We start from the raw sequence: 13,223 nt of genomic DNA on the forward strand, positions 1-13,223 counted from the left end.
GGAAATTTATTTTCGAATCCATTCTGATCGGTGAAAATTTGAAAAGAGCAGCATACGGTTTTTTTGCTCTTCGGAACCGATGGGAAAAAAAATATTTGCTCTTCATCATACTATAATAATAATTGATACTTCTGGGAGTGGTGATTTTTTGGTATATTATTTTTCACCAGGAATTCACGTACGTTATTTATTTCAACATTCAACTGACAACAATTTATATATTTACAATTTCATATATATATATATATTTAGTTTTTTTTTTTTGTTTTTGTCTTTTTTTTCGTCTTTTCTTTTTGTATTACTTATACAATAGGCAATTTATTCATATAATCAACCAATCGATCAATTAATTAATTAATAATAATATGATAATAATAATATTTCACCCTCGATCGTTTATTTTTCCAATTTTTCAACATTTGCGTCTCTGTGTTTTGGAGTTTGTGTTTTTTTGTTTGTCGTGTTACAGTCAAGTACGTATCTACCTATACGTGCAACCGTGTGATTGGATAACGTGTGTCGGCAACGCAATGATGATGATCAAATTTTGTTTCATTTTCATCTTTTTCCTTCACCTGCTTTCCAAAATTTAGTGCAGAAAATTTCGCTCATTCTGATCACGTATAACTAATGCACATATTACGTTAGTAATGGAGGGACGCATACATTTATGTATATAATTATAATGATGAAGATATTATTACAAACGTGAAATAATATCGAAGCCCAATTTTCACTTTTTCTCCATATCGTTTTTCTTTTTTAATTTTGTTAGTCAGAAAACGACGATCGATCACGAACGATGAGAATCAAAAATCCGTTAATCAATCATCGCCGGTATAGAAAACAGTTATTGTCATCGTATTAGTCGTAAATGTATCTGCATTTGTATATGTAATATGTATATATTCATATAAGCCCCTGAAAATATTGACTCGATCGATTTTTTATTCATCTTTCTTTTTCTTCTCCGCTATTCTTACATGCTTATTACTGCAATGATATTTTTATGCATTTCGTATAATATAGGTATATGTATAGGTTTGATTTTTTTCATCATCATATCGATACGATGGTTTTGAATCAATGAATTTATGTGTGTCTTTTATGTATAAGTTAATGCTGAATTTATTGTATATTCAAATAACAGTCAATCGCAGCTGGACCAGCAGTCACAATTTGCATATTACATTTATATCCTGATTTTCGTTAAAACTATACGTATAATTAATGATATCAGCTGCAGTTTTTCTTTTTTTGTTTTTTTCGTTTTTTTTTTTATATTTGCATTCGTTTTTGATATATTTTTTGATACTTTTTATCGTCGAAATATTGCTAAACACGTCTTCATTCATTTATTCTTCTTCGCTTCTTACATTCTTACGTCCCTTTCCTCGTGATATATAATAATTTTTCCGCAGATATGTGTACAATATATGCATATGTATAATTTGCGATGTGCGCGTTTTGATATTTTTTATTAGACACATGATATGACGATAGAGATATTGTTATTCGCGATATCAATGATTTTACTTAATGAGTTTGACGTAGAATATTCACGTCATTTTATTTTATCCTCTTGTTTTCTTATATTTTCTTTTCCAAAGATATTAATATGATCCTAAATCTTATATATCATTTATATATATATATATATAATCATCATCGTCATCAACTAGATAACGAAAAGCCTAATATATTTATCATTTTTTAATAACCTATTGAACTTTTAACATGTCAGACGCTATTATTGTCTCAATTTCTTCTTCGTCTTCTTCTTCTTTTTCTTTTGGTTTTTTTGTTTTATATTTTTTTCGTACGTTTAATTTTATTCCTTCTGGTTTTCATTAAGTTATTATAGCGTAGTATCATACATCGATCAAAGACATTTTATCATTATAATTATATACGTATCATTATTATTAATATTATTATTATCTCAAACAGTTTTCGTAATCAAACGATTTTAGGCTCGTTTTTATTATTGTCTTTTTTTAAATCTTATTTTCTTCCTTTTTTTCTCATTGTCATTAGTCTTCGCGAAAATTATCTAAATTATTCTATACGACTATACGGTATCATAGATGAATTAACATCATCAGATTTTTTAAAAACAAATTATGATACTTCTTTTTCATCTCTCTTCCTTTCTCGCTTCACAACCAAAACATGTGAATAGACTGACTGATATCAGAAAAAGAAAATTTCATTGAGTTTGTAGGCCACTGTGATGACAATGAAAAGTGCAGTGTGCGTAATGTGTGCAATCATCAATAATAATTATTCAAATAATATATGATAGATTTTTCTTCGTTTCTTTTCTCTACTGAATTACTTATAAATATTATTACACGTATAGAATGTAATAATATATATATATATATCTAGGTACATACCGTGATATGGTAAAATTATTGTCGATATTTCAGTTGATATTTATTGGTTTTGCCCCCCCTTTTCCCACCGCACCCTTTGTTCAGGATTGATTTTGATTTTTCGATATTTTTTCGGTGATTTAATGTCAAACGTAAATTATTATCATCGTTAGAATAATGATAATTATTATTATGATTAGTATTATCATTTATTATTATTGTCGCACATCGTTAAATGTATATCAAATATCACTCTTTCCCTCAAGATTTATATTTAGTAGGTATAGATAATAATATTCTAAAACAGTCACGCGTACGAATTCCTTTCATGACGCGCGTTAATTATATTATTTCATTATTTATTATTATTTCAATATTTTTTTTTTTCAATTAATTTTGTTTCAAAAAATCGCGTTCGCTATTTTCAGTAAATTTATATTGGTATAATAATAATATCAGATACCTTATTATTATACTTTCAACGTGATCAATAATAATCATTTTCTTTTTCTCTTTTTCTTTTTTTCTAACTGTTCTTTCGAAATTCGATCAAACTAATTGAAATGGAATGAAATTAAATGCGAGAACAACCCTCAAAAGCCAATGGACGGCTTCTACTCTATATTTCTTAACGGCTTATGTTGTGTAATATCTAACAAGCGGTATAATTTATCCTTTTATCCTCATTTCATTTTATCTCAATTGTCTCGTATTATTTTTATTAATATTAAACGTATAATCGGGTTATATTAGTAGACCGGATAACGAGTGATATTTTTTTTCTCTCCTTTCGTTTCTCCTCTAATCAGACGGTAAATCTTCTGAATACCTTTATACACTAACGCACTAGATAGACGCAACAGTTTGCAAAATGTATAGGCAATTATAGTATTACAATTAACTCATAGCGTATATTATATTTATATAATAATTTTTTTTTTATAGACCGCAGGCAAATTCAATTATTAAATTCATACGATTAGACGTGCGATTTTTAGGAACGCGAACTTGTTTTATAATTTCATTCAATTTTTTTATCCTCTTGTCTCTCATTTTGTCTTTTTTCGAACAGTCCCAAAAATTTTTTTGCTCAATTTAAGTTTGCTTTTTTCTTTTATTTTTCTTTATTCGCGAGTTTGAAGCCAATTGATAATTTTCAATTAATTTTTTTCTCAAACTCCTTCAGAATCGTAATGAATTTTACCCATCACTGGAAATAAAAGGCAAAAACTACCTACTCTGTTCGCAACGTTCGAACAACCGAACAAAGTAAATCGTCACTCTGAAAAAGAAATTCATCCAAAACAGTACGGTGTTTAATTTTTTGTTTTTTAGACTCGTTTTTAGAAAATTTTCAGCAAATTCAAGTTTGGAAATTCAACAAAATTAGATTTCGGAGGCGTGAAATCGACGGTGTATTTTTCCGTCCGCTTTTTTTCTCTTTCGACCCCTCATTGATCGCAATTTGCAAAAAAAATTTTCAGAGCGAAAATTCATCGCAGTCAAAATTTAAAGTTGGTGTGATTTTCAGTTGACTTGTTTTTTTTTTTTTAAGGCCTTAACGATTAGATAATATTACGTTATTTAGAAGGACCCCAGACAGATCTTTCTAGTTACTATTTCTCAACTACGGACTTCTAGCATGACGCGATTCTCTAACAGTTATTTAGCAGCAAGTTTTTTCCCTCGTAGAATTCTTCGATTCGGGCGACAGAGTTCAATTGGTATTTTTGTCCGAGCTAACAAGTTATTTCGAGTAAACCGATGAAAGAAAAATTGACAATCCTCTCCCTTCGAGAAAATTAACGAATTCGTGCAGTTTGTATCGTCCGTCTCGTGTCGCCCGAATTTTTGATTTTCTTTTTCTTTTTTTTTTTTTTTTCATATTATTTTAACTCTCCGCAGAATAGAAATCTTATAGTGACGAGATAGGCACGAGTATTAGGTTAAAAATATTCCCTACCCCGTGACCTAGGTCAGATCTTCGTCGTCGTCGTCGTCCGGACCGCCCGTTGGAAAACAAAGACCCTCGGTTCCGTCGCCGCGAATGCAGAACAAAAGTGTTTCCGAAGCAGTTACTTCGTGAGGCATTATTCCATGAAATTCTTTCAAATCTGCAGCCGGGAACCATGCCTTCTCGTTATCATCTATTATCAATATTCCGAAATATCTGAAAAATTGAACAATTCATCGTTCGATTACAATTTATACCAAAGCGAGTGGAATTGTAGGTGTGGTGATTTTGGGGTTTTATTTTTCGTTATCGTTCACTCCTAACGTGATCAATTATCGGTTCAAAAATTACCTGCACAAAGCGACCGCTGGAATCCAGAGAACCGACGCCAAAATTAGAACCGCTATTAAAACGAGAGCCCAGACCGGCCATTCGTGTCTTTCGGTAACCCCTTTGCTCGCAACCCACGCTGGATAACCACTTCCGTCCACCGCAATTTCTACGAACGATGCTACCAGAATACTTAGCATAGCTAATGGGCTCAGATACTTCCAACAGATAAGCCAATAAAGACCCGGACGATTTCCGGTCATCAGTTCTATGTCGTCTGCGAATCTAGGAAACAGTAACAGGATGGAGTCAGCGAATAAGAAGAATAACTTGAAAGATCGATAGTTGATTTTCTCACCTTTTCAAACCATAAACGTACGATACGCCGATGCATTCGAAAAATGCAATAATTAAAAGTGGAAAGTTTCCGCTGAAATTGTCGAATAGGACGAAAACGTAACTGCCTGCTCCGTGAGCGAAGGACATCGAGATCACGCAACAGATCAGACTGATGACTCCTGAAAATTGAACGAAGAGAAAACGTCGAGGAAAATTGAAGCGAAGATCGACCGACGGTGGAAAAATTCACACTGACCGGTTAGAATTTCTTTCCTCAAATTTGGAAATAATTTCATGTCCACTATGCTCGTTACAACGCCTTCCAGTGTACCGAATTGCGAATCGATGCCGAGAGTGAAAAGCATAAGGAAAAATAATACCGACCAAAATTGGGCTCCGGGAAATTGGTTTATCGCTTCGGTGAAAATAATGAAAGCCAGTCCGGTGCCTGAGGCAGACTAGAAAAAATTCAAAAAGTTTCAATTTTCATTCGCTCATTCCAATTTTTTTTTTTTTTTTTCTTTGGTTTACATTACTCACGTTATCTAATTCCTTTTCTAAATCACAGATCGGTAATTCCGGCATTATCATACTATCCAGAGATCCATTGGCACCGGGTACATTTATCGATGCCCCTGGTAACGGGACGTTGTCTACGTCGACTTGATGCCCGAATATACTGACCAGGGTTGCGTTTCTCTCGACCAAACACTTTTCGTATATCATCGTGGCCTTGAAACCTTGAAAAAGAAAATCATAAAAAATCTTCGTCGGTTAGCCCATCATTGCATCTCTTTTTCATCTTTCTATCGAAATACGACTTACCTATAATTGAAAATACTACGATTCCAGCGAACATAGAGGTGAAACAGTTCGTCAAACTGACCATTATCGCATCGCGGTAACAGTTATTGTTAACGGGGTTGTACGATGAAAAAGCTATCAGTCCACCGAACGCTAATCCGAGGGAAAAAAATATCTGGGTACCAGCTTCCAGCCAGACAACGGGATCCGTCAACGTCCACCACTGCGATGAAATTAGAAAACGTGGAAAAAGAAAAAAAATAATAATGCCACAGATATCGAATCCGCTCAATATTTTTTTCTACCAGCTCTCTCACCTTAGGTGTGAAAAGATGACGCAGCCCATCGGACATCCCCGGCAATGTTACACCGCGAAAGAAAAATATTATCAACACGATGTACGGAAATGTAGCCGTCACGTAAACCACCTGAAAATCAAAATTTCCATTCGGTCAGTCCCCTGTACGACAAAAAAAAAAGGGGGGGAGTGTTCGGTCCTTGCGATAATTTCAAGAAATTTCGGACGCGTCCGAAAGCGTGAAGCTGCTAAAAAGAAAAGCTTTTCCCTGCTAAAACTGACGGATAAATAGCCAGCTACTTCAATATCGCTTTCAGCATATCGCGATTGTTTTCCGTACCGAAGAACAACATTTTGGTTCTCCGATATTGGCTACTGACCTTTCCGGATGATGCTATTCCTTTTATCATACACATGTAAACAAGTATCCAGGCGATTACAAGAGCGACTGCAATCTTCCAGTTGAATACTTCGGGGGTGTTTATATCTTCGGATATTACCAAGGTCGTACGATACCAGAAATACTGCGTTGGACCGCTCAGCTGAATTGGAAATAACGCTTTATTCAGTATCGTCAGAAAACAGGTATGATTATTGCCGAAGAACAGAAAATTGAATATCTTTCAGTTTCGATTACCAAACACTCAGGTTCTGGAGCGTAAGATCCATTTTGGAAGTACTTGTTCGGACACTCGGACCATGGAAGTTCCGATTGGAAACTCTGCGAGGTGGGAAAAAAAAAAAAAATGAAGAAAAATTATTTCGAAAAATCTATCCAGTTTTCGATGGACAATTTTTTTTGCTTCGAGTCACCTGACGCGAAAATCAACTTACTTGCGCTAAGTAAAACAGGCACCAGGCGATAATCGTGTTGTAGTAAAGAGCGACGTTGAAAGAAACTACGGCACTGCTTACTCCGATTCCAGCGAGGTACGGAGAGACCTGAAAAAGAAGAAGAAGTAGATGGCGAGTTATTTTGAAAAATGATCTATAATTTTTCGGATCGACTCGAAGGAAATTTATTCACCTGATTCCAGACCCCGATCGCTCCTTTTCTGAGACGCTGACCGATCGCGAGTTCTAAATAAAATATCGGTATACCTTCGATGGCCAGCATAACGAAATACGGAATAAGGAAGGCACCTGAAAGCGAAGTCGAATCGGGCAAATTATCGACTGTGATCGTAATTTATTTAATTACTTGTTTAATTATTTATTTATTTTTTTTCTTTGTCTCTTGCAACATCGCAAGCCTACCTCCGCCGTTTTTTTGTGCGAGATAAGGAAACCGCCATACATTTCCGAGTCCAACAGCGTAACCAACGGTCGCTAAAAGAAAAGTTAACTTGCTATCCCAATTTTCTCGCTCGTCTTCGCCAGCTTCCGGTCGAAAAATTCCTTTCCCCTCATTGCTTCCCAACTTACTACCTCCGCCCCCGTTTCCCGATTTGCTCTGTTTATTCAAAAGAAAACGATTTCGGATACCATTGTGTTTTTTTCTTTTTACAGTTTATTCTTTCTTCTCCTTCTTCTTCTTCCTCTTACCTTTATATTCGGACTTGAATCATCGAATCCCGCATTAGTAGCTCCGTAGTTAACGGTTGAATTGCTCTTGTGATTTTCAACAACAAGTCTTCCCCTCATTTCCTTCATTTCCAATCTGTCGATACTCTTCTGTGGTTTTAAATCACGTGAACTTTGACGGCGTACAAGATGTGCCGTGTTCGCCATTATTTCCTTTGTAGAAAAATTTTTCAATCCTTCGGAAAGTTATCGCTAATTAAACTTCACCCCTTTCCGATTCGACCTTTTTCTTTTTTATTCTGAATTCTTTTTCTCTCTCCTCTTCTTTACTATCGTCAGTATTTGTTTTGTTGTTTTTTTTTTTTTTTACACCTGCAGCAGTTGAGTTGCCAGGTTCACACGCGACGATATCAGGCGACACACGAGCTACTTTCCGACGCGGACTTCATCCTGGAAGGAAAGTAATAAATAAAAATACGAATTTTCGATTCTCTCTTCTTTCGGAATGAGAATAAAATTCTCCATCGAATACGCGCGTAAAAGGGAAAAGAAGAAAAACGAAGAAAGAAAAAGAAAAAACCTGTGGAGGCGAAAAATCCAACCTAAGCCACAGATCCGCTGGGATAAAAGAGAATTGGATACTGCACATAAAAAAACCGTACCTAAGGGTTTAAGGTTAAAGAGAATGTGATACCCTACTATACGTAATATACAATGATGTTGTTAAACGTCGAATGACCGCAAAAATTCCAGCGTAAAAGAATAAAATGAAAAATTCTCTACAACGCGACACCGAACTTTCCGCGCGCGGAAACAACTCGCGGTAATTGTGTTTAGAATCTGCAGGGCCGCATATATATATATATATATATATCTATGTAGTGGGTGTGCAAAACTTTGGTATATGCGAACATCCATGTACATGCATAGATTTACGTAGGCGTATACGTATATCGCGTGACGTAGCGCAAGATTCATAGCTACGTGTATAATCTATTCTGACGTAGGTTTGACTCGAGGTTTTAGTCGATGGCAACGCAACGTTATAATGCTACCCAGGATCCGAAGGATAAGATGATCGGAAATGACGTTGAATTTATTTTTTCCCGGGATCCGTGTGTTTCCGTACCATACCTAATTGATCGGAGATCTCGTAAGCAATATTATATAAATGACTGGTGGACTTCGCGTAGCGGATTGTGGTGAAAATTTTCCACCAAATCTTGATAAATTTTCTCCGAAAGTTCGACTCCGTAAATTGTGTATACCTTTAATATGTATAAAGTATTCGAATTACCGCTCAACTTTACCAATTTCACATAACGCGGCGTTCTCCGTTTTCAGCGCACCTCTACATAAAATTTTATGTACAAACCCCCACATAGCATATATCCAAAAACACCTTTACCGTTACATGTACCTTGGCCCAAATGACCCTGATTCCCCCCTTATCCTCTTCACCTTTTATTTCCTCTTTCCCTCCTCTTTCTCTTCCCCCTTATCATCCCCTGACTTGCGCAGTTTTTGCACCTTTGCATTCACGTCGTTGGAAACTATGTGGCATCTTTTTTTGTCCTTTTGTTTTTTTGTTTTTTTTCATCTTTGCATCTTGTTTAATTTTTTCTGTTCTCCGGTTTCTTTTCACCATGACCTTTTTTCATCGCTTATTTACTCGTAGAACTTTCCCTTATCGATCTTATACGTGTGCAGGGAGTTGTTGTATACTATAATATCGCATGTAGCTACGAAAAATTATACAGATAGGTACTATGCACACAATGTGCAGAGATGAAAAAGAAGAAGAGATAAAAGAAAAGAGAAGAGAAAAGAGAAAACACTTCTTGGCAAGGATGCTGAAAGCTTTTCCTAAATGTAGGGAAAGTATAGCGCGTCAGCAGCAGGTGATTGCAAAAAACACAATAAGGATATTGGAGGAGGAAAACGACGAGAGAAAAAAAAAAAAAAACGTTCAAATAATCACCTTACACATGATTGAAAAATTCTTCGACTGAAACTTTTTCCAGATGTGTGTTTGCTTTAAAATTCTCCTTGAAAAGAATGTACACATATATATATTTTTTTTGTTGGGGGGGGGGGGGGGGGGAATATTCGGAATTGTTTATATCGATCATTTTTATTCGTTTGATAATTTGTTTGCAGATATTTTTCATTCTGAGTACGTATAGGCATGTATTTGTTCCAAACGATTAATCCGTTGGGTCAGCGTAAGAAATTCATGATTCTCGTTGAGATTGATCACTTGTGGATTTTCGGGAAAAATTTATGAACGATTCGATTATTTTCAAATAAATTTTCATCATTCGATTCGATGATCACGTATGTTCGAAGTAAATTTAGGTGAATATAATTGTTACGCGACACTGAAGCGGGAATAAAAAATTGTTCCATTCATTGAAAGGGTTGAAAAGTATGTGAAGACGAAAGGGAGATTAAAAAACTAAGCGAATGGGTAGTGATTTTTTCAAATGTTTGTAAAATTGTATTAATTTTTTAATAATCAAATTTGAAAAGGGGTCGTTTTTGCGGGATACTTCTATGGCTGTTCGAGATAAAGGGGTAATCGTATCCCCAAATCCGAATCGATGTTTTGTTTTTCAATTAGTCTCATCGAATTTCGAAAGGACGATTTTGGATGGTGATGAAAATTGAATAGTAATAATTTTTTTTTTTTTCCACGAAGAGAAAAATTTCTCCATTAATTAACACTGACCTTTATAAGGGATGAACTTCGATGCACGAGGACGAGGTTGGTTCCTGAGGTTTCGGATGGCGGTTTGCTACTCTGGCGCCATCCAGCTGGCTACAACATTTGGAAACGCGAAGATGAAACGATGGAAGGACGACGACGCTGGAATCAATAGTAGGCGCCGGCGCCCCAAAGCAAACGACATATCTATAAGGGATTCAAAAATTGGTCAACGAGCGTTCACCTCGTCACATATAATATAAATAGGGGTATGATCTATCAGCCACGATCACACGCGATCCAGAATTTCTCACCCCCTGCTCACCCCTTTTTTAATCACCCTTTTTTTCAACATACCTCTCGACGATCTGGTCAATTATTAACTTCAAATTCTCAACGCCTCGATGAACCAAAAACGCTGAGAAATCGCTGTTAAAATATCGGGGAAAATCCCTGAGACAACTAGTTTTTTCAACTGTTCACAATTCCCCAAGTTTCGATCACCAAGCTCGTCAGACGGGGGTGAATTTGGTATCCGTTGTCGTTCACCAGATGCGATCGGATGCTGAGAAATATCTCGACGCAGATTCGATATATTTCACATACGTGCACAGGTATGCATGCCTATTTATAACATTGATGTGGGATGGAATAGTCAATGAGAATATAGAACGGAGGGAAACTTCATTCAGTTTGCCTTTTTCTTTGACTCTTTTTTCTCCATACCCTTGTACTATGAAGTCCTCGTACTTTTTTTTTCGAAGATCGTCTGACCCCCCCCCGATCCCCCTCTACTCCCAGCTCCAGCGACTCTGGTCAGATTCCTTCTCGGTTCGTGCAGCTGTTCGCTCGATAAATCACGAGTTATTGCATTACACCTGGTGTAACTACTGCGTGTAGGGAAATATTTTCATTTTAACTATAAATTTTTATCTCCGTACCAACGGCAAGGGAAGGGGAGGATAGGGTATAAAAACGAAAGAACTGCGCTGTGATTGAGTTTGAAAGTTTTTATTACTTTTTTTTTTTTTGTCCAAAAATTTTTGGTCGTCATTCAGAGATTCTTGACTGCGATGAATTGGGTGAATCCTAATATCCCTGAAAAATATTTAAGAAGATTTAAGAGTCTTTCACATTTTACTTTTTCTTTTTATTATTCTGATTTGTTTTATCTTCAAGATGAGATCGATATAACCGTGCTTTTTGTGCGCGGACGGGTAAAACGAATTAGGTTCAATCAAGTTAGCGAACAATGGAAATGATTCGTTTTCTTACTACACGGAACATATTTGTTATTAGTTAGACTGTATCGATTTTTGCGATTTCGAATCTCCCCTCATTTTTCTCCTGAGAATTTTCTTTTTTTATTAAGCTTTACTCAGCCTCCTCTTCTGATTTCCTCAAAGCCTTATATCGCGTATCATCATCTCAACTACGGCGCGGGCTTGATAGCGATGCCATAAGGAAGTCGGGGATAAAAAAAATAAGCCAAAGTCCAAATCACCCGCAGAATTTTGGGGTAGGAAGTCAGAGAAGGCTTAGGACTTAGGATTCTGTAGAGGTTTTTCCCTGGTATTTTTTGAATATCCAGTAGTTCGATATAAGACAATGAAACCGGGTGAAAAAAAAGGTAAATGAAACAAAAACTTCCTCACTGTCCATATTTGCTCGTCCTTTTTTATCAGGCTCGAAGGATTTTATCAGGTTGTCAATCGACTCTTCGTCCTGACAATCGAGGGCCTTCATGCATTTTCGGATTCGGGAATATCTGTTGTTTTTTTGATTCGGCAAGTTAAGATAAAATCGGAATATTTTCGAAGAAAAGCTTCGATTTTCGAATTCTCTTTTTTACCATTGCGAAGAAAGGATACGATTTGTCGTAGTAATCGTTGCTATCTAGAGCCCATTCCATAAGTAAATCCATACGAGGTCTGAGAGGTGTTCCAAAAACTATGTCTTTCATTTCCACGCTATTAGGGTCGATTTTACTTCTTGCGTTTTCCAATTTTTTCAACTTGCTTTTCAATTCCTTGATAATGGTTGAATGAAAAATGTACAATTGTCCTTAAAATTTGTACATAAAATATATTTTATACCTGATTAGCGTTGTTCATTTGATTTATAATTTCTAAAATTATCGATAGTTCATCTTCAATTCCAACATTGATTTTGAATATAAGCTTTTCTCGTAACCCTTCGGGATAACCGATATCCGTGGTATCTTTTAAAAGTTTGCTGTAAAACATTATTACTTTAGTTATTTTACCAACGGTTGCTTTCATTCGAATAACTGTCAATTTCAAATTCGGCCATCTTTCGTTGGCGCGTAAAACCACATTAACAGAACACAACAATGTCGTAAAGACAGGACTCACTTTGAAACGAGACGAAGTTGTTCCGACTGATTTTTCAGACTGTTTAAAGGTCTTTCCGCAGTTTTTGACAAATCTTTCCACTTTTCATCTATTTTAAATAGATGCAAATAATATCCCAGGATAAATTTTTCAAATTCTTTTTCCATGATGTTTGAATTTTCTGCCCCTCCTTTTCATCGATCGCTTTTTGTTTTAGGTTATGTACGTTACAATCGATACATCACACTCGAAAAATCGAACGACGCTCCACTGTGATTAGCTACAAGATCATGAGAAACAAAGCAATAACGAACATTCAAAATTCAAATTTTTGCAACAACCAAATGGCGCGACATGTGTTTAAAAACATTTAAAAATCACTTTCGACGCGTGTTCGAATCGTAATTTTTATTAACGTACGCATACTGCGCTTCGTACGCATACTGCGCATTATCAAACAGTAGCTCCATCTTTGTTTAACAAATAAAAATCATTTTACAAATTCACAACTCGGTCGACAACTGAGCGATCTTTG

General features: G+C 35.7%; 2 protein-coding genes and 1 long non-coding RNA gene across 3 annotated transcripts; 1 reads left to right on the forward strand and 2 right to left on the reverse strand.

The window, feature by feature from the left end:
• Positions 1 to 736: 736 nt before the first annotated feature.
• LOC105687978 (sodium-dependent neutral amino acid transporter B(0)AT3) lies at positions 737 to 10,594 on the reverse strand. The gene is made up of 14 exons (XM_025746758.2): positions 10,359 to 10,594; positions 7,649 to 8,077; positions 7,361 to 7,556; positions 7,131 to 7,246; positions 6,938 to 7,045; positions 6,741 to 6,824; positions 6,484 to 6,645; positions 6,123 to 6,233; positions 5,827 to 6,028; positions 5,542 to 5,741; positions 5,258 to 5,459; positions 5,021 to 5,180; positions 4,684 to 4,947; positions 737 to 4,548 (listed from the first exon to the last, which is right to left on the reverse strand). Exons 2-14 carry the CDS (start codon positions 7,832 to 7,834, stop codon positions 4,350 to 4,352), a joined length of 2,190 nt encoding a protein of 729 aa, XP_025602543.2. The 5' UTR covers positions 7,835 to 8,077; positions 10,359 to 10,594; the 3' UTR covers positions 737 to 4,349.
• LOC125501764 lies at positions 5,123 to 5,958 on the forward strand. Its single transcript, XR_007279389.1, has 2 exons — positions 5,123 to 5,259; positions 5,854 to 5,958. It is a non-coding gene; the product is annotated as an uncharacterized LOC125501764 (long non-coding RNA).
• Positions 10,595 to 11,380: 786 nt separating the features above from the next.
• LOC105688003 lies at positions 11,381 to 13,145 on the reverse strand. The gene is made up of 5 exons (XM_012403993.3): positions 12,710 to 13,145; positions 12,431 to 12,569; positions 12,206 to 12,363; positions 11,990 to 12,102; positions 11,381 to 11,432 (listed from the first exon to the last, which is right to left on the reverse strand). The coding sequence occupies exons 1-5, from the start codon at positions 12,853 to 12,855 to the stop codon at positions 11,389 to 11,391; spliced, it is 600 nt and encodes a 199-aa protein (XP_012259416.2). The 5' UTR covers positions 12,856 to 13,145; the 3' UTR covers positions 11,381 to 11,388.
• Between the last annotated feature and the right edge of the window lie 78 nt (positions 13,146 to 13,223).

This window comes from Athalia rosae, chromosome 7 (genome assembly GCF_917208135.1).
Source record: "Athalia rosae chromosome 7, iyAthRosa1.1, whole genome shotgun sequence".
Taxonomy (NCBI): domain Eukaryota; kingdom Metazoa; phylum Arthropoda; class Insecta; order Hymenoptera; family Athaliidae; genus Athalia; species Athalia rosae.

Bases quoted from the DNA above. Each gene is read 5' to 3' on its own strand.
- LOC105688003 (XM_012403993.3), bottom strand. From the start codon at position 12,855: ATGGAAAAAGAATTTGAAAAATTTATCCTGGGATATTATTTGCATCTA. The intron at 12,570-12,709 runs GTGAGTCCTGTC...AATGTTTTACAG, and splicing joins CAACTTCGTCTCGTTTCAAA to CAAACTTTTAAAAGATACCA. The intron at 12,364-12,430 runs GTATAAAATATA...ACCATTATCAAG, and splicing joins AAATGAACAACGCTAATCAG to GAATTGAAAAGCAAGTTGAA.
- LOC105687978 (XM_025746758.2), bottom strand. From the start codon at position 7,834: ATGGCGAACACGGCACATCTTGTACGCCGTCAAAGTTCACGTGATTTA. The intron at 6,646-6,740 runs GTAATCGAAACT...TTTCCAATTCAG, and splicing joins CTCCAGAACCTGAGTGTTTG to CTGAGCGGTCCAACGCAGTA. The intron at 5,460-5,541 runs GTGAGTAATGTA...AATTTTTTCTAG, and splicing joins TAGAAAAGGAATTAGATAAC to TCTGCCTCAGGCACCGGACT.